The sequence below is a fragment of the Schistocerca cancellata genome, chromosome 5 (genome assembly GCF_023864275.1).
Source record: "Schistocerca cancellata isolate TAMUIC-IGC-003103 chromosome 5, iqSchCanc2.1, whole genome shotgun sequence".
NCBI classification, from domain to species: domain Eukaryota; kingdom Metazoa; phylum Arthropoda; class Insecta; order Orthoptera; family Acrididae; genus Schistocerca; species Schistocerca cancellata.
This window is the reverse complement of record NC_064630.1, coordinates 580,378,435-580,402,345: the sequence shown is the minus strand read 5'-3', so window position 1 is coordinate 580,402,345 and position 23,911 is coordinate 580,378,435. Positions and strand designations below refer to the sequence as shown.

The following is a 23,911-nucleotide window of genomic DNA, read 5'->3' as shown; positions in this document are numbered from 1 at the left end:
GGATGACAAGACAACAGTAACACAGATAAAGTATGATAGATCATGGTCTACTTGAGTGATTCAGCAAGTTCATTTGTTCTCCTGCTTTTAGTTGAGACTGAATTTTAAAGAAATTAAATGGGAAGGGCTCTGATGCTACAGTGGAAACTGAATAGTTTCAGTATACTTCTAGAGGAGCTGTAACTTTTAGTACAGGGTAGACCCCTGTGATAAGAGTGTACTGTCTGTGGAAAGTATGATCTCTGAGGGAATTGGGGGAAATGTGGATATTCCAGTGACACACACAATCCACTCCACTGTTAGCCCTATTTCAACAGAATTTCAAACAGTTGCTTAAAAGTGTGTATCTCCTCTTTGGTGATACTGTGGAATCTGTTTACCAACCCACAAAGCTCTGTGTCTAGGGTCTCTCTCAGATCTTATTTATCAACTCTCCCAACCATCGTACTTAAGGATATTTTGATGCATTATGGGACTCTACATTCATCTGCCCCAAGGATTGAGTTATCCAGAGCATCGTAAGGCTAGAAGACCTATGTCTTCCAGTGGTGGGTGGTAAAATCCGAGTTAACGGTGCAATGTGCAGAACGAGGCTCAGGCTGACTTGGCACTACTCAGTACATCTCTGCATTGCTCTGTCCTCCATGATATAGTGCAACAGCATTTGGTGTGGCTATTTTGGGCTGCATGACTTTCTACAGTTCAGCAGAATTGTGATCTAAGTGCTGTGTATCCTTCACTATTAAGTTCACGGTATAAACAAAGTTCACTGGTCCGGTGGCTGTGAGCGAAAACTGGTAGTCTAGTGATTTATCATCACAGTCCTTTAACAATGAATGGGAATCACAGAGGAGGAGGAGGAAGAGAACATTCACTATCTATTATGTGATTGCGTAATCGATGCTATGAAAATGCATTACAACAGCATGCAGAAATAATTTAAAGATTAATTGATGATGAAAGAGTTAAAAATTATAACAATTGATAGATAATTTGTGTGGCTTTCATTGTTCTGTATATCAAGAAGCATTTTCTGTTAAATATCCATGCATAGAACATATGGTGGTATAGGTGATGCAAATAGTAAGTTTTCTGAAGTTGCACATATTATAAAATCACTAGTTGCAAGAGTTTTTGATGGAATTGAACTAAGATTTTGAAGAGGTTATATTACTGAAAAGTTTGTTGGTTAACTCGTAGGACATGCCTGGAAAGAGTTTTTGATTTAAGACTTGCTGTGGTAAAATTTCTGAAGGAAAATAGAAAAGGAGAACAAAAATTGGAGGATCCAGAATGAATTGCAGACCTTGCATTTTAAATAGTTAACTGCAGGCTGCCCACAGTAAGGTATTGTAAGGTTAGTAGTACCATTTCTCATTTAATGTGGAAAGTGGATGCATTTAAAAAAGAAAATCACATTATGGAAGGGGCAGCTTCTGACAAGGAAAATGGTCTGCTTCCGTAAGGTCATTGGCATTAAAAAAGGTGCTAATTCTGAACAACCTATTGTGACATTGAAAGACTTATGGGAATAACTTTCCAAATATTTGAGGACACTGCCAGTCTTTAATCTGTTTTTGAGCTGATTTCAGGACCACTTACTGTTTCAGTTGAAAGTGCCCCTGTGCTTTTGCAGATAGAACTGGTAGATCTGCAATGTAATTCTTGTTTAAAGGGCAAATTCTATTACATTTAAATTTTCAAAGAGTCTTATGTTGTTTTCCCTTGTGAAGAGTTTCCACATCTCTATAATGAGGTTGGAAACATTATATCAGTATTTTGATTAACATATGTTTTCAATCATAAAACTATATGAGTCAGGATTATGTGGCAACCTCAGTGATGAAAATCTGCAAAACTACCTGCATCTGTCCACATGCCAACAGTTTCTGCCAAATAAAATTTTATTTTCTACAGCACTTCAGAAGTAATACTAAAAATTTGATTTATTTGTGATCTATGTTGATCAGAAATATGAAATATTTTCAAAATCAAGCAGTGGAAACTCCAGGTAGGAAATCAACACTGTAGAAAAAAAATAGATTCTTACTTACCATAAGAAGAAACGTTTAGTTGTAGACAGGCATGATTAAGACACTTACATAAAGCTTCCAGCCACAGCCTTCATCAGCGAAAGAGAAACGCACACTATTCATAATCACAAGCAACCAAACACATGTACACACGATCACCAACTCTGGCAGTGTGAGGCGGAATGTTCAGCATCACAGCTGCTGGCATTGGCGGTCATGTGTGCTTGCTTGTGTGTACAAATGGTGTATGTTTCTCTTTTGCTGATGAAGGCTGTGATCAAAAGCTTTATGTAAGTGTTTTCTAAGTGTGCATGTCTGCAACTTTATGTGCCTACTTTGCGGTAAGTAGCAAAGTAACAACCTGAATACATTGTAAATATGAAGCAAAGTTGCACAAACCACGTGTGGTGCTTTCGCAGTTTGCCTCCCCCGCTCCTCTTCCTGTTCAGGCAGTGTGTCATGGAGGGGGGAGGGGGTTAGTGTGCAATTGGACTCGCACACATGCATGAGCACTGCATGTGAGCAGAGTTGTTGGCTGTATCTGCACTACATTATTTGAATACACTTTTCAAAAGAGTAGACTCAGCAGAGCATCCACCTAGATGTTTTACTTTTTGAGTGAACGGGCACTATACAGTCAAATGTGTGTTTTTTTTTTTAACACTGTGACAGCATCTAAGACAGATTGGATAATGTTGTTAGTTGATGCATTTGTCCTGAAGTCCCATGGTCGCCTTCAAAGATGTTTGTTTCAAGTTGTAATGAGCCATCACTCTGCAATTACAGCAGATGCATAGCTTCAGGATGGTTCACATTTGCAGGGAAACTAAAATTTTTTGGGCCCCAAGGTCACTGACATGAAGTACAATTCAAAAGAACAGGAGGAAGCTATAGCAAATGTTTGTGAGCCGTATAAATTGTTCTATCAGTTTTATGACACTGGAAGCCAGTAGACAGATTGCTGGTAGACAAGGCAAATTGCAATTAACTGCTGTGTTAATGTGTATATCTTAAAATAATGCCTGTTATAATCACCCAGACCTGTTCATGAGGCGCCACTCAAATTAAAGGGTAAGGTGGTTAAGACTTGTATTCCAATAGCAGTGGAGAGTAGAACTACTTTCTCAATGTGCTAGTTCTATGTTGCACCAGTTGAGACCCGGGGAACTTCGCAATGATTCCAGTAGAAAATGCTGCATTTAGGATATAAGGCAAAAGTAATCTTCGAAGCTTTTATATAATGACAACTGGCTGAGTGCTTCTGTATCATATGTTCAATCTTGGTCTTTTTTCTCAAATCAGTGCAGAACCACATATTGCCTAATAGGTATCATACAGTTGTCCTTACCTATGAAGAAAAAGGCTTGGCATGCTTAATCAGCAATTTTCTCAACACACAAGCCACCTATCACTCTCAAACTGGACTCATTTCATATGAGAACAATGTACAAATGTTTCATTAAGTGTCCCTTGACTGATGCTGCCTTCTGTTGTCAATTTCTACAATTGCTTTGAAAGAAACATTAATGAACATAACAGCTGCTGTTCCAAATGGCTTACCCAATATGAGTGTACTCATTAGGTTTTGCAGTTTGCTGTAATTCTGCTACAAATGTATCATGTGTTAAGAGAGCAAGAAATTTTGGAAACTCAAGGGGAAGAAATTGCTTAATAACTCACCTCGCACTTTTTTCTTGGCAGAATAATTATACCGCCTGTCATTGTTTTGAAATTTGTAGGCTCTTTGAGAACTACAGTAAATATGAAAAATAAATCTTGAACCTTGTTCCATTCTTTTAGTATGAATTAATCTTGAGATACAACAATTGCATATGTGCCAGTAGCATGTTAAATAATGGCATAAATGGCCAGTTTGTAGGCCCGATATTCGTCTAAGTGGTCAGTTTCAAAAATATTAAAGCCGAGAGGGGACACAGCATTTCCCTTTCTTAGACCAGTCTTATTTTTAAAGTGACCAGATTTTGTCCCATTTAGCAAAACCCTGCGTATATTATCAGGGTGTCTACGTCCCGGGACAACCAGGAGATCCAGGAAAAACCCGGGAATTTTTTCATTCGGGAGAAAACTGGGAAAAACCCGGGAATCTTTTTGACTTCCAGGAATTTTTCATTGTTTCAGTTTTCATTTAAATTTTTGTGATTTTGACTGGTAAGAACCAATACTCTAACAAAAAAAATTACTGTATCCCGCCTCTGCAGAATAATAGTGCAGCAACAAAATATGAGCGAGAGAAAAAAACGAAAATAAAACTTAAGTCGCAAAGAAAATGCACCATATACAACAAAACACAGTGCTCATACAAGCGTCTGCCAACAGCAAAGTGTGTCAAAGGCTTTAGGAAGACTGTGCAGTGCTTCTTAACAACAAATTACCTCCAATGAGCGTGACGTGACAGTTTTTTACATTAGATTCGTTTTAATGCAAGATCTTTTAATGTTTCACACGTACAAACATGCGGGCTTCCTGCGTCATCGTAGCTGCGCAAGTGCAGTGATGCCTGTTATCTGGCGCTCTCTGGCAACTCCTGAAACGTACCTTTCTAATAGGTCACGGAAAAATATTGCGAGTATTGCTTTGAAAAGCGTTACTTTCAAAGTAAATTTCCTTTTATGTAAGATAAACTATGTGAGAGAGTGTACGACGAATTTCTTAAATCACACAGCGTTTGACTCTCATTTGAAAATCAACTCTTTGGGGGTCGACCATATGAAGAATTTCGAGCCCAGAAGATCAGACATTTACGTCATTATTAAAAAATTTTACTGACACATTTATGTGATGCATGACGCGCAAAAAAGATCAACAATATATGTGGAAGCTTAGCTTCTCTTGCAGCTTATTAATCTTAGAGACCAATATTATATGTGATAGCTTTGCTTTTCTTGTAGCAACAATTGTACATTAATTTAAGCCATTAATTTTTGTTATTTGTGTGTTCGCGCTACTTAAGAGAGATCTTGCTATTGGCTGACTACATCACGTGTCAAATGCTGTCATCAGCTGGCGAGATCAGGTGACATGAGCTGTGACTGGCTTACAAATGCGCGTCGCAATCTCGATTTTAATGCTTCGGAAAGTAACATGTGGTGTTTGGTGGAATTCGAATTTATGCCTTCGTAACACGGAAATATGCAGTGTGTATGTTGCTGCACATCAAAGATCTTTCCAAAATGTGTTTTTGCCCCTGAGTTTCATTTTCTAAAGTGCCGGGAAATTCTACGCCGGTGTATAAAACCATAAACCGTAAAAGGATGGATAAGTGCCGAGAAAAAGTATACTTTCACTTAACACGGAAAAAGTGTTTTTTCATCCGGGAGAAAGTGTATTTTCAACTGGGAAATCCAAGAATTATTTTTCCTTGTCCATGTAGACACCCTGATTATTATCCATGCACATTTTGCAAAGATTTAAAAGTTTAATTGTAAATCAGAAGTCCGTTATCACATTACACTGGCTTTGCCAGTGAATGGAGCCACAAGCTTTTATAAATTAGATGAACAAGTAATGTAATTTTTTTTTTTACATTCCCATACTTCCTTATTTATTGCTTTGATTACAAATGCATAGTCAGCAGTGGATCTATTTCTGAGAAAGCCAATTTGATGTTTTCAGATTATGTTTCAAGCGGTTTAGCAATAAACAGGAACAAATCTTGATGGCTGTGTTAACATATGATATTCCCCTATAGTTTCTCAAGTCTTCCCTGCCTCCTTTGTTATGCATTGGGAATATTGATGGTTATTTCCAGTGTATTGGTTCAGTCTCAGTTGTCCGCATTACCTCTATCAAGTGGAACAAACATGGGTGCTGTGCTTTTCCTCCATATCTTACTATCTCAGCTAGAATTCTGTCACTTCCAGTTCCCTTGCCATTTTTTAGGTGTTTGATACTTCCCATCACCTCTTCATATGATAGTTCTGGAAATTGGTCATTATGAGGACTGCTGCTGGACTTTGTAATTGGTGATTCTGGATCATAACAGTTCAGTGGACAGTCAAAATATTTTATTTCATTCAGTGATCATATCACCTTCCTTATCCTTCATCACCTTAGATTTCAAATTAAAACCCTTTTTAATTTTGTTGACTGTGCCATACATTTTAAGAATGTTATTTTGATGATATTTGTGATTAGATTCAGTCCGTTGCTTTACCTGTTGTTCCTTTTTCTTGAGGTTTATTTTATTAACTTGCTTTTGTGGCTGTCAACAAGTAACTTCTGTTTCAGGATTCTTATTTGCTTGCAGCCATTTACTGCATAATTTTATAATCTTGTCTTCAGCTTCCCACCATTCTTCATCAGACCATTTCTTTCTGCCTTTTTTAAATCTCTGTAGGTTATTACTAGCAGCCCAGAGGATGATTTCTTTTATTCTATTCCGGCACTAATTACTGGCCATGTCAGGATTTTAGGCCATGCTGTGTAGAACCTCAAATTGGTTTGAAATTTCAACTTTGTATTTAAATATTTCTGCTATTCCCCTTACATATTACAGATCACATTTGATTGTGTATCCAGGTCTTAATTTTCGTTGTATGTGTTGCCTTCAACCTCATTCTATTCTACTTATTACTAGATTGAGGTATGACTCCATTTCCTTTTCTAGGAAAGATAGTACATCTCTAATTGCCTTTCTCTGTCTGTTATCTATGAGGGTTTTGTTAGTTTGATTTACTTTTAACCTTTCACTTGAATTCCATGCTTCTTTATGTGGGGAGGTAACACTGCTAATAATCATGTCTGTTGATGTAGCAAAATTTATCAGCCAAATGCCATTATCATTACTTTTCTCAATAAACTTTCATTTCCAATAATAGATTTGAAAACATCCTCTTTTCCTACTTTCGCCTTAAAATCCACTATTATTACCTTGACTATGTGTTAGGGTATTTTGTTTCATAAGCCTGATAGGTTTTTGTAGAAGCTATACTTCACTGCACCATCTTTGTCATTAGTTGGTGCATGACAGTTTATTAATGACAAGCTGAATCGTGTGAATCGTACTCTGCCGTCGTTGTCTTCAGTCCAGAGACTGGTTTGATGCAGCCCTCCATGCTACTCTATCCTGCGCAAGCTTCTTCCTCTCCAAGTAACTACTGCAACCTACATCCTTCTGAATCTGCTTAGTGTATTCATCTCTTGGTCTCCCTGTATGGTATTTACTCTCCACACTGCCCTCCAATACTAAATTGGTGATCCCTTGATGCCTCGGAACATGTATACCGACCAATTGCTTCTTCTATCAAACTCAATCTTCTCCCCAATTATATTCAGTACCTCCTCATTAGTTACATGATATACCTATCTAATCTTCAGCATTCTTCTGTAGCACCACATTTCAAAAGCTTCTATTCTTTTCTTGTCTAAACTCGTTATCGGCCATGTTTCACCTCCCTACATGGCTGCGCTCCATACAAATACTTTCAGAAAAGACTTCCTGACACTTAAATCTATACTCGATGTTAACAAATTTCTCTTCTTCAGAAACGCTTTCCTTGCCATTGCCAGTCTATATTTTATATCCTCTGAACTTTGACTATCATTAGTTATTTTGCTCCCCAAGTAGCGAAACCCATCTACTACTTTAAGTGTCTCACTTTCGAAACTAATTCAGTCACCTGATTTAATTCAACTACGTTTTGCTTTTGTTGATATTCATCTCATATCTTCCTTTCAAGACTGTCCATTCCGTTCAACTGCTCTTCCAGGTCCTTTGCTGTCTCTGGCAGAATTACAATGTCATCATTAAACCTCGGAGTTTTTATTTCTTCTTCATGGATTTTAATTCGTAATCCAAATTTTCATTTTCTTTCGTTTATTGCTTGCTCAATATACACCTCAATATATATCTGGATAAACTGACTAAACCAGAGGTTGTACAGTGTTTCAGGGAGAGTATAAGGGACCAATTGGCAAGAATGGGGGAAAGAAATACAGTAGAAGAAGAATGGGTAGCTTTGAGGGATGAAGTGGTGAAGGCAGCAGAGGATCAAGTAGGTAAAAAGACGAGGGCTAGTAGAAATCCTTGGGTGACAGAAGAAATATTGAATTTAATTGATGAAAGGAGAAAATATAAAAATGCAGTAAATGAAGCAGGCAAAAAGGTATACAAACGTCTCAAAAATGAGATCGACAGGAAGTGGAAAATGACTAAGCAGGGATGGCTAGAGAATAAATGTAAGGATGTAGAGGCTTATCTCACTAGGGGTAAGATCGATACTGCCCACAGGAAAATTAAAGAGACCTTTGGAGAAAAGAGAGCCACTCGTATGAATATCAAGAGCTCAGATGGAAACTCAGTTCTAAGCAAAGAAGGGAAAGCAGAAAGGTGGAAGGAGTATATAGAGGGTCTATACAAGGGCGATGTACTTGAGGGCAATATTATGGAAATGGAAGAGGATGTAGATGAAGATGAAATGGGAGATATACTGCGTGGAGAGTTTGACAGAGCACTGAAAGACCTAAGTCTAAACAAGGCCCCGGGAGTAGACAACATTCCATTAGAACTACTGACGGCCTTGGGAGAGCCAGTCCTGACAAAACTCTACCATCTGCCGGGCAAGATGTATGAGACAGGCGAAATACCCTCAGACTTCAAGAAGAATATAATATTTCCAATCCCAAAGAAAGCAGGTGTTGACAGATGTGAAAATTACCGAACTATCAGTTTAATAAGTCATGGCTGCAAAATACTAACACGCATTCTGTACAGGCGAATGGAAAAACTGGTAGAAGCCGACCTCGGGGAAGATCAGTTTGGATTCTGTAGAAGTATCGGAGCACGTGAGGCAATACTGACCCTATGACTTATCTTAGAAGCCAGATTAAGGAAAGGCAAACCTACTTTCCTAGCATTTGTAGAAAGATTTTTACAATGTTGACTGGAATATTCTCTTTCAAATTCTGAAAGTGGCAGGGGTAAAATACAGGGAGCGAAAGGCTATTTACAGTTTGTACAGAAACCAGATGGCAGTTATAAGAGTCGAGGGGCATGAAAGGGAAGCAGTGGTTGGGAAGGGAGTGAGACAGGGTTGTAGCCTCTCCCCGATGTTGTTCAATCTTTATATTGAGCAAGGAGTGAAGCAAACAAAAGAAAAATGCGGAGTAGGTATTAAAATCCATGGAGAAGAAATAAAAACTTTGCAGATGACATTGTAATTCTGTCAGAGACAGCAAAGGACTTGGAAGAGCAGTTGAACGGAATGGATAGTGTCTTGAAAGGAGGATATAAGATGAACATCAACAAAAGCAAAACAAGGACAATGGAATGTAGTCGAATTAAGTCGGGTGATGCTGAAGGAATTAGATTAGGAAATGAGACACTTAAAGTAGTAAAGGAGTTTTGCTAGTTGGGGAGCAAAATAACTGATGATGGTCGAAGTAGAGAGGATATAAAATGTAGACTGGCAATGGCAAGCATTTCTGAAGAAGAGAAATTTGTTAACATCGAGTATAGGTTTAAGTGTCAGGAAGTCGTTTCTCAAAGTATTTATGTGGAGTGTAGCCATGTATGGAAGTGAAACATGGACGATAAATAGTTTGGACAAGAAGAGAATAGAAGCTTTCGAAATGTGGTGCTACAGAAGAATGCTGAAGATTAGATGGGTAGATCACATAACTAATGAGGAAGTATTGAATAGGATTGGGGAGAAGAGAAGTTTGTGGCACAACTTGACTAGAAGAAGGGATCAGTTGGTAGGACATGTTCTGAGGCATCAAGGGATCACCAGTTTACTATTGGAGGGTAGAAATCGTAGAGGGAGATCAAGAGATGAATACACTAAGCAGGTTCAGAAGGATGTAGGTTGCGGTAGGTACTGGGAGATGAACAAGCTTGCACAGGATAGAGTAGCATGGAGAGCTGCATCAAACCTGTCTCAGGACTGAAGACCACAACAACAACAACAACAACAACAACAACAACAAGATAATTTGTAGCGTCAGCATTGCCTCACGTGTTCCAACATTCTTATAGAATCCAAACTGATCTTCCCCGAGGTCGGCTTCTACCAGTTTCTCCATTCTTATGTAAAGAATTCGTGTTAGTAATTTGCAGCCTTGACGTACTAAACTAATAGTTTGCTAATTTTCACACCTGTCAACACCTGCTTTCTTTGGGATTGAAATTATTGTATTCTTCTTGAAGTCTGAGGGAATTTTGCCTGTCTCGTACATCTTGCTCACCAGATGGTAGAGTTTTGTCAGGACTGGCTCTCCCAAGGCTGTCAGTAGTTCTAATGGAACGTTGTCTACTCCCGGGGCCTTGTTTCGACTTAGGTCTTTCAGTGCTCTGTCAAACTCTTCACGCAGTATCATATCTCCCGTTTCATCTTCATCTACCTCCTCTTCCATTTCCATAATATTGTCCTCAAGAACATCACCCCTGTATAGACCCTCTATATACTCCTTCCACCTTTCTGCTTTCCCTTCTTTGTCTGAGCTCTTGATATTCATACAAGTGGCTCTCTTTTCTCCAAAGGTCTCTTTAATTTTTCTGTAGGCTGTATCTATCTTACCCCTAGTGAGATAAGCCTCTACATCCTTACATTTGTCCTCTAGCCATCCCTGCTTAGCCATTGTGCACTTCCTGTCAATCTCATTTTGAGACGTTTGTATACCTTTTTGCCTGCTTCATTTACTGCATTTTTACATTTTCTCCTTTCATCAATTAAGTTCAATATCTCTTCTGTTACCCAAGGATTTGTACTAGCCCTCGTCCTTTTACCTACTTGATCGCCTGCTGCCTTTACTATTTCATCTCTCAAAGCTACCCATTTTTCTTCTACTGTATTTGTTTCCCCCTGTTCTTGTCAGTTGTTCCCTGATGCTCTGTCTGAAACTTAACAACCTCTGGAAATGTCTTAAAACTTAAAACCTGGTTCCTAAATCCAGTGTCTCCAGGCCTGTCCCACATATACAACCTTCTTTTATGATTTTTAAACCAAGTGTTAGCCATGATTAAGTTACACTCTGCAAAATTCTACCAGGCAGCTTCCTGTTTCATTCCTTACCCCCATTCCATATTCACCTACAACTTTTCCTTCTCTTCCTTTTCCTACTATCGAATTCCAGTCCCCCATGACTATTAAATTTTCGCCTCCCTTTGCTATCTGAATAATTTATTTTATCTCCTCATGCATTTCTTCAGTCACTTTGTCTGTGGAGCTCGTAGGTATATAAACTTGAACTACTGTGTTAGGCGTGGGCTTCATGTCTATCTTGGTTACAATAATGCATTCACTACGCTGTTCATAGTAGCTTACCCGCATTCCTATTTTCCTATTCATTATTAAACCTACTCCTGCATTACCCCTGTATGATTTTGTATTTATAACCTTGTATCCACCTGACCAAAAGTCTTGTTCCTCCTGCCACCGAACTTCACTAATTCCCTTCCTACTTTAGCCTTTGTAGATTACTCTACACAAAACAAGGTAACTGTTCTGGGTCTGGTCCACCTTGAGTATTTTATTTCTTTGATACCCCTCATATCTGATGATCATTCCCCTATCTGCCATCTGGAGAGATGCCCAATGGGAGACCAGTAACTCCACGTGGGATTTTACCTATTGTGGGTGTCCCTAAATTAACCTGCATTCCAGAATGTTTGCTTTGGAAAGGACACATCTAAATTTATTCCTTGTCTTTACATCTTCTCTCCCCCTCCTCCTTGGTCTTCCCTCCCTTCTCCCTTGTCTCGCGCTTCCCTCCACAGCAACACCACCCACACCTCTCCCCCTCCCCTCGGTCTTCACCTCCCCCTCGTCTCACTCTTCCCTCCCCCTGCCTCTCGCCCACTCCCCCTCGGTCTTCCCTCCACTCGGCCCCTCGGTCTTCCCTCCCCTCGGCCCCTCGGTCTTCCCTCCCCTCGGTCCCTCGGTCTTCCCTCCCCTCGGTCCCTCGGTCTTCCCTCCCCTCGGTCCCTCGGTCTTCCCTCCCCTCGGTCCCTCGGTCTTCCCTCCCCTCGGTCCCTCGGTCTTCCCTCCCCTCGGCCCCTCGGTCTTCCCTCCCCTCGGTCCCTCGGTCTTCCCTCCCCTCGGTCCCTCGGTCTTCCCTCCCCTCGGTCCCTCGGTCTTCCCTCCCCTCGGTCCCTCGGTCTTCCCTCCCCTCGGTCCCTCGGTCTTCCCTCCCCTCGGTCCCTCGGTCTTCCCTCCCCTCGGTCCCTCGGTCTTCCCTCCCCTCGGTCCCTCGGTCTTCCCTCCCCTCGGTCCCTCGGTCTTCCCTCCACTCGGCCCCTCGGTCTTCCCTCCCCTCGGCCCCTCGGTCTTCCCTCCCCTCGGCCCCTCGGTCTTCCCTCCCCTCGGCCCCTCGGTCTTCCCTCCCCCTCTGTGTCCCATTCCCCTGCCTTTCCCCCACTCCCCCACAGTCCCCTCCCCCCTATTCCCCCTCGGAGTCCCCTCCCCCTTACTACCGCTCGGTGTCTCCTACCCCACTACATCATGGTGTCCTATCCACCTCCCTCTCTCCCCACTCCTCCCCCGCCTCCCACTCCCCCTCGCCCACTGCCCCTCCACTTCCACCTCCACCTCACCCACTGCCCCTCCACTTCCACCTCCACCTCCACCTCGCCCACTGCCACTCCACTTCCACCTCCACCTCCACCTCGCCCACTGCCCCTCCACATCCACCTCCACCTCCACCTCCACCTCGCCCACTGCCCCTCCACCTCCACCTCGCCCACTGCCCCTCCACCTCCACCTCCACCTCGCCCACTGCCCCTCCACCTCCACCTCGCCCACTGCCCCTCCACCTCCACCTCCACCTCGCCCACTGCCCCTCCACCTCCACCTCCACCTCGCCCACTGCCCCTCCACCTCCACCTCGCCCACTGCCCCTCCACCTCCACCTCGCCCTTGCCCACTCACCCTTAGTGTCCCATCCCACTCCCCCTCTCAAATCAGGCTCCATCATTATATGCAACAATAAGAAAGACTGAGTCTCCTAAAATTAAATGAATTCCTTCTTGGCTCGAGTTGATATGAATTGTATACAGAGTCAATTATTGATTTTTGTAAATGAAGTTATATGCTAATTTATATATACCAGAATTGGCTTAGGAAGGCTGTTTCAAATGTGTGGATATCCCCTGGTTTAAGTGAACAGCTTCTGTTGAAACTAGTATACCATCAGAATTATTTGTACAATGATGGGGCTTTGCTTAGTGATGTTAACACATCAATAGCCAATTCCGGCCACCTGGCATTTCCGTTTTAGTATAGTTCTCAGATATTTTTCCAAGAAGGTTCAGCACTAACATTAGCAAGAGTTATACAGCTTGTCTTTTCAAGAGCTTTCAAATGCTGTTAAAATGCATATTATTTCATTAAAAAATATACTTGCTTCTTATCTTAGTTGATATAAGAGTTAAGAGAATTAAAGTTGCATCCCACTATCCATAGATAGAGAGAGAGAGAGAGAGAGAGAGAGAGAGAGAGAGAGAGATATTATTTGTAAATGCAAATGCTTGTTGTCTTCAGTAGGTTATTGTACACTTTTTTATGGGTGCATGTTCCTGTAGTATGCATGTGTGCATGTTGGTTTTCAGGCAAGAAGTGTTGAGATCTTTGCCGCAAGGAGTCCCTCTGTCTTCTGTTCAGTTCACACCTACACCTACACCTACATCTGCACATTGCGTCAGTCGTGAATTGTACCTTACACCACAAGTTTGTGTGCATCCCAAGTAAGTGGTTTTTAGACTGTTCCTCTCTTTGTTTGCTTTGTAGTTTTAAATACTTTCTTCTGGACCTGGTTCCTTTTCCTTAGTAGCTGTATTTTTTCATGTATCACATGTAACTTACGTCTTAAGATTACTTAATAAAAACAGAGTTAGATATGAGGGCCTCTTTTTAAAAACCTCCGATAGGCTATAAATAACACAAGTTCATAGAAAACAATTATTTTATTACAAAAAGTTTTTTTACACTAGTGGTTACTTTTCAATGTAATCACCGAAAAGATTGAGACATTATCGTACCTGTGGACAAGCTTTGCAATACCCCTCTTCAATAAATGTTACTGCCAATGATTTCAAATGAGCATTGATGTTGTTTTGAAGATCTTTGTTGGTTTGAAACTGCTGCCCTCCTAGCCACGTCTTCAGTTCAGGGAAAAGGTGGAAGTTGCTAGGTGCCATGTCAGGACTGTATGGTGGATGATCAAAAATGTCCCATTGAAATTGTTCAAGGAGCCATTGGGTTGTGCCAGCGGTGTGTGGACAAGCATTGTCATGGATCAACACAATTCCTGAAGTTAGCATTCCTCTTAATTTGTTTTGAATGGCTCTCCCAAACGTCGTAAAGTTTCACAATAAACAGCAGCATTGATAGTGGTTCCGGGCTGCATAAACTCTACAAGCAACACACCTTTATGGCCTCACAACATGGCAGCCATAAGTATTCTGTTGTTGAATGATTGAATTTTTTTGGGTTTGTTTAGTGAATTTGGATGCATCCATTGTTGTGATTGTTGTTTTGTTTCTGGTGTGTCACATTGTATCCAAGTTTCATCTCCAGTAACAGTTGATTTCAAAAAGTTCTCTTCTTCATCATGATAATGGTCAAGGAAAGGGAAAGCTGACGACGCCATTTGGTGACTTTTGTGGGTGTCTTTCAACATTTTTTGGAACCCAACGAGCACAAAGTTTTTTGTAGCCTGAATATTCAGTAATGACAAAGTGTACAACAGATCTTGAAACTTCTCAATTTTCCATAGACAAAGGAGTTACGGTGAACCTACGATTTTCTCTAATCATTCTGTTAACTCATTCAACAAGGTCGGCTGTAACGACAAATTTATATCCTTGGCCCCCTTCATCATGCGTGTCACTTCAGCCATCTTCAAATTTTCAGCACCATTCACACAAAACACCATCAGTCGTGAAGTTATCACCATACACCCGGCTCATTCTCCGATGAATTTCTGCTGTACTGTTCCCTTCTGCTTGCAGAAACAGAATTACACTTTGTTATTCACACACTTGGCGGGTGCAACAATGACAGCAGCCATGTTTACGTGGCTGTAGTGCAATGCAGACTGGTGCCTTGATGTCGACAATGGCGGATGCGTGTCGACTTTCTGCCACTTGCGTAGCTTCTGTACTAAGCGATTGGAGGTTGAAGAAAAAACGGCCCTCGTATTTAATTTCTTGGCATATAGGATTGAACATTTACTCCATTTGGACTCATGGATAGGTAATTAAATAATTTTTTTTAGAAACTGAGATGCTGGTGAAGCTCTCTCTCTCTCTCTCTCTCTCTGTGTGTGTGTGTGTGTGTGTGTGTGTGTGTGTGTGTGTGTGTGTGTGTGTCACTTCAGTTTTGTTTATAAATACAGCAACACATTCCTTTTGAAGCCATAGCCACAGCATTTCATGATGCCCAAGGTGGTGTGAATATCTCTCTTCACTGCCTTTTTTATTACTCTGTGAAATTATTATGGTCTGCCAGGCTGGGTGAGATAATGTTAAGAACAATTTACATTGGGATTGCCCACAGAAGATGATGTACTTGGTTTAACCTTGTTAAGTCCAGATGTAATACCACTTTATAAATCTCAAATTTGTTGATAGCTGAGGTGTGAGGGACTGGATTAAAATGAAGTAGTTCATTATCTAGTTTTGTAATTGGGAACTATTTCTAAGATGTTAGCTTTGAGACAGTCTTTTGGTTTGGACAACTTATGCAAGAATCACAGTGTGAATGTTGTTCAGCTTTTGTGCAGGGTATCTATTTCTCAGATAACACGCATAGTGGAAACATCATGAAGATTGTCAGTGTGATCCAAATATTTAAAACAAATGAAATAAATACAGAAAAAAGTAAAGAAACAACAAGTGTATGCTTACTGTGTACTTTAACTGATAGCAAACTAATCATTTGATGAAATTAAACTGCCTGAATAACTAATAACTTAATCTTGAAAACTATGTGAGAATTTTCCCAGAAGTTAAAAGGATTAGGAATCTTAAAGTAAACAGGACTCCTTAATGCACCAGAGTGATGGCTTATATCAGGAATTAGGCATGCAAAAACTATACTTGAAAAACTCCTTGCTACTTTATGTAGGAGAAACCACTGAAACACCTCAGATAACAAAAGAGAGTAAAACACTGCTGTGGCATGCAGGTACAAATTAGCTGTCCAAATAGATAATATAATGAAAGTAGTTGTCGGTCAGTATGGTCTCTAGTATGACTTCAAAAACTGAAGAGGCTACATAACGTTCAGTTTGGGCACACTTTGTTAGCAAACCACAGACTCGTAGATGTCTGACCCTTATGAGAGGGCATGGTATGGTTTGGCTTGGGTTAGGACACTTAGAAGGATGCAGAAGCAAATTGTCAGTCATACCCTTTTTTGGTTGCAAAAACAGATACAATGTTACAAGTCACCACCTACAATGTTAGTACAACACCGGTTGCTGTTTCTGACATATCCCTGTACTGCTCAGCTCAAATGATTGAGAATCTATCACCATTGATATGCGTCTTTATTGGAAGAGCATGTGAACTTCTAACTTGATTCTACTGTACTTTGATGTTTATGATGGTATATTAAAACATGGTATGTGTGATAATGATCCTGCTCAGATGCCAAAATAAAATAAGAAAAGTAAAGGTACATGACACTATCCTAGCTTTTGGAACCATTAGTTGCTTCCTTGGAGAAGTTTGGTGGTGGGGGGAGATTGCTTGGGAGAGGTTAAAATAGAAGGGCAGGTCACTCAGACCCCAGATTGAGAGGGACACACCTGTAGTGAGGACTATAGTAGTGATCTTTGTCCACATCAGCCCTAACTACAGATGGATAGTCTCATCCTGGGGCCTATGTGACTTTCTCTTCCTTTTTAACCTCCCCCAAGCAATAACCCTCTCCTCTCTGAGGGAGGAGCAGATTTATCCACCTACAAGACATGTTCACTTTCATTGCAGGGTCCCGCTAGCCATGGGTCTGGCATCTCTTTCTGAGACAGGAATCAATTCTTAACATCACCTTAATATGAAGGAGGAACAAACTAAAATTCACATTCTGGTTAACTAATGTACCAGACCAATAATTATTAATCCAACTCAAGGACTTAATCTGTGTCTGGTGCAATTCCTACTCCCAAGCTTTGTTCCTAACCGTAATACTATATGAGCAGGTTTTTAAAAGGCATTGTGAGTGATTCAGAGAAATATTCAGCAGTGTCTAGATCTGTGAGAGCAAACAAACAACGAATGAAGCATACAAGTAAGTGGAAGAAATGGGGACAAATAAAAACCAAAATGGGGAAGAGGCTCAGTGTTCTAGAGAATTCTTTTTTTTTTTTTTTCAATAAAACTTTCCTGAGTATCTGACTTCATCATGTTGTTGCGAAGACTAATGTGGGGTACTTACTGCCAGGATAGTCGCATTCCCTATCTGATCAGAAGTATGCACACAGCTCCATGTAATGTGTAACTGACTGCTAGATGTCAGAAGAGGTGAACCTGCAAGTATAAAAGGGGCAGGGAGTATCGTGTTGGTGGCAAAGAAGCAGTAACAGTAGAAATAGTCACCCAGGGGAGCTCAGTGACTTTGAATGTGGACTTGTCATTGGATGTCACCTGAGTACTAAATCCATCAGGGACATTTCAACCCTTCGATAGGTGCCCAAGTCAATTGTTAATGTGATGGTGAAGTGGAAAGGAATGACCACAGGTAAACCAAGACTAGGCACATCTCATGCACTCATGTTTAGCTTTGCACAGGTTGGTATTAAAAGATCACATGAAACCTGTGGAAGCAATCACCTTTGATTTCCAAGTTTCTAGCAGCAGTTCAGTTAGTTCAGTGACTGTGCAAAGGGAGCAGGAATAATGGTCAAGCAGCTCCTCATTTCTGTAGTCAGTACTAAGGAACATTTGAGGTGATGTAATGAGCATCACCTCTGGACAAAGGATGACTGGAAATAGTGATTTGAAACATGCTATACCTGGTGGCAATCTGATTGAAGGATTTGACTTTGGTGAATGCCTGGAGAACATTGCTTGCCATCATGCCTAGTGCCAAAAGCAAAGTACAGGGGAGGTGGTGTTATGGTGTGGGGGTGTTCTTTGTGGTTAGATTGTGGTCCCCATATTGCATCCAAGAAAATGTAAATGCGGATGGAAATGAATATATTTTGCAGTATCACAGATGATCTGCTAAGTTGCAGACAGGCACAATGGAAAGGTTTCACCCAAAGCCTTTGACCGTTATCCCCGGCAGCTCTGATTGAATATCATCATTTTATTTATTTTTTATACTCTGTAAAAACTTATGCACATAAAACAAATAAATCAGTGAATAATGTTTTACAGCTGTACATGGTAGTAACTGTGTGAACTGGTGGCATCAGTTACTGCTGATCATTTTACAGTTGAACATAGTTTAAAAAATACAATACATATTGTTCAAGTACATATTAATATTTTTTATTAAAACCATTATTATTATTATTATTATTATTATTATTATTATTTCTTTCTATTCTCAGACGTTATGTCTGGTCAAAAATGGACAGTGAAGCGGACCTTGATCAAGCGTGACTTCCTTTTAACTGTACGGTATATGTTATATTGCATTTAGGAACTTTCGGGTCATTGAACATGTATCAATAATTACAGATTTTTGTTGTTGTATATATATGTTTGGATGTAGCTGTATTGCATTGATGTACTGGTGGATATTGTGAGGTATGACTCCTGTAGTTGATAGTATAATTGGTATAATGTTGACTTTATCCTGATGCCACATGTCCTTGACTTCCTCAGCCAGTTGGATGTATTTTTCAATTTTTTCTCCTGTTTTCTTCTGTATATTTGTTGTGTTGGGTATGGATATTTCAATTAGTTGTGTTAATTTCTTCTTTTTATTGGTGAGTATGATGTCAGGTTTGTTATGTGGTGTTGTTTTATCTGTTATAATCGTTCTGTTCCAGTATAATTTGTATTCATCATTCTCCCGTACATTTTGTGGTGTGTACTTGTATTTGGGAATGTGTTGTTTTATTAGTTTATGTTTTATGGCAAGTTGTTGATGTATTATTTTTGCTACATTGTCATGTCTTCTGGGGTATTCTGTATTTGCTAGTATTGTACATCTGCTTGTGATGTGATCTACTGTTTCTATTTGTTGTTTGCAAAGTCTGCATTTATCTGTTGTGGTATTGGGATCTTTAATAATATGCTTGCTGTAATATCTAGTGTTTATTGTTTGATCCTGTATTGCAATCATGAATCCTTCCGTCTCACTGTATATATTGCCTTTTCTGAGCCATGTGTTGGATGCGTCTTGATCTATGTGTGGCTGTGTTAGATGATACGGGTGCTTGCCATGTAGTGTTTTCTTTTTACAATTTACTTTCTTTGTATCTGTTGATGTTATGTGATCTAAAGGGTTGTAGAAGTGGTTATGAAATTGCAATGGTGTAGCTGATGTATTTATATGAGTGATTGCTTTGTGTATTTTGCTAGTTTCTGCTCGTTCTAGAAAGAATTTTCTTAAATTGTCTATCTGTCCATAATGTAGGTTTTTTATATCTATAAATCCCCTTCCACCTTCCTTTCTGCTTAATGTGAATCTTTCTGTTGCTGAATGTATGTGATGTATTCTATATTTGTGGCATTGTGATCGTGTAAGTGTATTGAGTGCTTCTAGGTCTGTGTCACTCCATTTCACTACTCCAAATGAGTAGGTCAATACTGGTATAGCGTAAGTATTTATAGCTTTTGTCTTGTTTCTTGCTGTCAATTCTGTTTTCAGTATTTTTGTTAGTCTTTGTCTATATTTTTCTTTTAGTTCTTCTTTAATATTTGTATTATCTATTCCTATTTTTTGCCTGTATCCTAGATATTTATAGGCATCTGTTTTTTCCATCGCTTCTATGCAGTCGCTGTGGTTATCCAATATGTAATCTTCTTGTTTAGTGTGTTTTCCCTTGACTATGCTATTTTTCTTACATTTGTCTGTTCCAAAAGCCATATTTATATCATTGCTGAATACTTCTGTTATATTTAGTAATTGGTTGAGTTGTTGATTTGTTGCTGCCAGTAGTTTTAGATCATCCATGTATAGCAAATGTGTGATTTTGTGTGGGTATGTTCCAGTAATATTGTATCCATAATTTGTATTATTTAGCATGTTGGATAGTGGGTTCAGAGCAAGACAGAACCAGAAAGGACTTAATGAGTCTCCTTGGTATATTCCACGCTTAATCTGTATTGGCTGTGATGTGATGTTATCTGAATTTGTTTGGATATTAAGTGTGGTTTTCCAGTTTTTCATTACTATGTTAAAAACTGTACCAATTTAGGATCTACTTTGTATATTTCCAATATCTGTAGTAACCATGAGTGGGGTACACTATCAAAGGCTTTTTGGTAATCAATGTATGCATAGTGTAGGGACCTTTGTTTAGTTTTAGCTTGATATGTCACCTCTGTATCTATTATCAGTTGCTCTTTACATCCTCGTGCTCCTTTGCAGCAGCCTTTTTGTTCTTCATTTATAATTTTGTTCTGTGTTGTATGTGTCATTAATTTCTGTGTGATGACTGAAGTTAATATTTTGTATATTGTTGGTAGGCATGTTATGGGGCGATATTTAGCTGGGTTTGCTGTGTCTGCTTGATCTTTAGGTTTCAGATAGGTTATTCCATGTGCAAGTGTATCAGGGAATGTGTATGGGTCTGCAATGTAACTGTTAAATAATTTAGTTGGATGTGAATGTGTTGAGGTGAACTTCTTTAGCCAGTAATTTGCTATTTTATCATTTCCAGGGGCTTTCCAATTGTGTGTAGAATTAATTGCTCGGGTGACTTCATGTTGCAAAATTATCACTTCAGGCATTTGTGGTATCATCTTGTATGTGTCTGTTTCTGCTTGTATCCACCGTGCATGCCTGTTATGTTGTACCGGGTTTGACCATATGTTGCTCCAGAAGTGTTCCATGTCTGTTATGTTTGGTGGATTGTCTATTTTGATGTGTGTGTTATCCATTGTTTGGTAAAATCTCTTTTGGTTTGTGTTGAATGTTTGGTTTTGTTTCCTTCTATTTTCACTTTTTTTGTATCTTCTAAGTCGTTTGGCCAATGCTTGTAATTTCTGCTTTTTTTTCATCTAATTGCTCTATTGCTTCTTGTTGTGAGATTTTACCTAACCTTTTTCGTTTTTTGTCTGATATTTCAGTTCTTATAAATTGTGTTAGCTGTCCGATGTCTTTTCTCAGTTTTTCTATTCTGATCTGTAGCCTGTGTTGCCATGCTGGTTTTGTGGGTTTCTTCTGTGTGTTGGTTTGTTCTGATCTCTGCCTAGTGTGTATATTTAGTGTAGTGAGTGCTCCTATATAAACCAGTAGTTGTAACTCTTCCATAGTTGTGTTTTCATTTATTTTGTTGTGTATGATTGTGTTGATAGTTTTTATTGTTGTTTCGACTTGTGGGTTATTTGGCGGTCTATGCAAGAATGGTCTAATGTCTGTATTTGTGTCTTTGTATTCTATATATGTCAGCTGAAATTTCTCTTCTATATCTAACACGTGTGTCTCTTCGTGTTCTATTTGTGCTTGTTCTGGTGGCTGTCTTAAGATTTCGTTTTCCTCTGATTGTTTAATTGATGCGTGTTGGTCATTGTTTGTTTGCTCTGGGATGTTTGAGTCCATTACTGTATTTTCTTCTTCTTCTGATTGCACATTATTTTGTTCCAGTATTTGTTGTACTTGTTGTTTGATGTTTTCTAATTCTGACTGGGGTATCCTGATATTTTTTATTATTACACGGATCTGATCAGCTAGTCGTTGTTCTGTTAAAAATTTTAATTCCGGGTATCTGGTAATAAATGTTGTGTATACTTGTGATCTGTATCCAGTTGTGTTGGTTCCTAGGTTTGTTGTTTGGTAATAACAGAACATGAGGTGTCGATTAACTTCATCTGACCATCTCATCCTCTGTCTTTGTTTTCCTTCTAGGGTGGCTGCAGGAAGCATATCCTGCAAAACACCTCTATTTGGATTTAAATCATTTTCCAGTTGGCTAGCAGTGTCGTTACCATTGTGGGCGGGCATAGAGTTCAAGCGTCGTCCCTGACCATGACGGCGCTTGTCCGAGGCTTCTTTAGTTCTGTCCTGAACCAAGTAATCACACTAAAAGGGGGGTTAGCCCTATTAGTGGTTTGTTCTTTTCGTCGCCTTTTACGACTGGCAGAACATACCGGAGGCCTATTCTTTTCCCGGGCCTCCACGGGGGTTATTATTATATTATTATTATTATTATTATTATTATTATTATTATTATTATTATTAAGTAGAATTTGAGCCAACAGGAATGTTGTTATAAGTTGCCATAGAGTTTCATATATGAATCAATTATAATTTACACAATTTGGTATTAATACTAATAAACTATCCAGTACGCCATATAATAAAGTGAAAAATAAATTGCCTTTATCTCCAGAAACTTTGTACTTACCCGTATATGCATTCTAAGAGTAGTGTAATCATAGCTAAGTCATTATTGTCAGATCAGTGTGCCTGTTTGGATCAGTGCATAGTAGCCGGATCCCAATGGTTTCTAAACAGTTCCCAAAACTGGGTGTTTTTTGTTATTATGTGTGTTTTGTCATTAAACAATGCCACATGAGATGAAGAATGACGGCAGACGATTCCAAACTCCTCCAGCAGGCCATGCATCTTCCCTTCTCACATGGATGGAGCATCCTCGTGTGTGAGGACAAAACTGGTACAATGTGCCCACTTTCAAGGAGGTGCACAGTGAAGTTAATTTTTCTGTTGCATTTTGACAATCTAATGTGACATGTTCACTGAACCTGGCTTCCAGCCATCTACCAATTTGTCCCACATAGCAAGCATTACAGTCAAGACATTCAATTCTATAGTCACGTGACTTATGGAAAAGATTTTTTTAATACTATTTTTTAAAATTCTACCCAAATTACCCGTAATAGAAAATGCCACATTTACTTTGTTTTCTAAAAATGGAAGGCCACTCTGTCACTAATTTTACCATAGTATGTTAAACAAATGTTCTTATCACTGATATCGTCACCTATATTCAAACTATTTTCTTTCTGCCTTTTGTTCACCATGTTGTTACCCATGCCATTGACATAATTATGCATGTAATTATTGACCTTAGTTATATAACTATCTTCAGCTCGGTTTTGGGAACTATTTAAAAACCATTGGGATTCAGCTATTATGCACCGGTCCCAATACACACACGCTGATCTGACAATAATGGTTACACTCCTGCTAGGAAGCATATGAGTACGAAGTTTCTGGAGAAAAATGTAATTGTATTTCCCATGAGCCGGCCGCGGTGGCCGTGCGGTTCTAGGCGCTGCAGTCCGGAACTGCGGGACTGCTACGGTCGCAGGTTCGAATCGTGCCTTGGTCATGGATGTGTGTGATGTCCTTAGGTTAGTTAGGTTTAAGTAGTTCTAAGTTCTAGGGGACTGATGACCTAAGATTTTAAGTCCCATAGTGCTCAGAGCAATTTGAACCATTCTATTTCCCATGATATTACATGATGTAGATGATAGTTAATTGATTTTAACACTGAACTGTGTAAATTTTAATGGCTCTGTATACTAAACTCATAACAGAGAACATTTTAAAGCAGAAAGATCCCTGGCCCTTCATCATACTAATGATGGTACAACAGCTTATAGTACCACTCCCACCTGTTCCAATTCTTTTAGCTGTACTTAGTATATAGCAAGGTTTTAATCAAAAAAATTATTAGCTTAGGTATTTGCCAATTATCACCATGTATAACTGTAAAACATTAATCACTGGTTTTAGTTACAACTGCCCTATTTGTTTTATGTACATATTTTT

The 23,911-nt window shown here is 39.5% G+C and overlaps 1 protein-coding gene across 4 annotated transcripts in view; it reads left to right on the top strand.

Annotated features, from left to right (window-relative positions):
- Window positions 1-23,911, top strand: part of LOC126187764 (uncharacterized) — a 106,478-nt gene that overhangs the window by 65,391 nt on the left and 17,176 nt on the right. For 2 of the 4 annotated variants that reach the window (XM_049929027.1, XM_049929026.1), the window contains exon 8: window positions 13,600-13,734. The exons of the other annotated variants lie outside the window; for them this stretch is intronic. In XM_049929027.1, coding sequence (XP_049784984.1) covers window positions 13,600-13,734 — 135 coding nt within the window. The remainder of the gene's footprint in view (window positions 1-13,599; window positions 13,735-23,911) is intronic. 4 annotated transcript variants of the gene reach the window in all.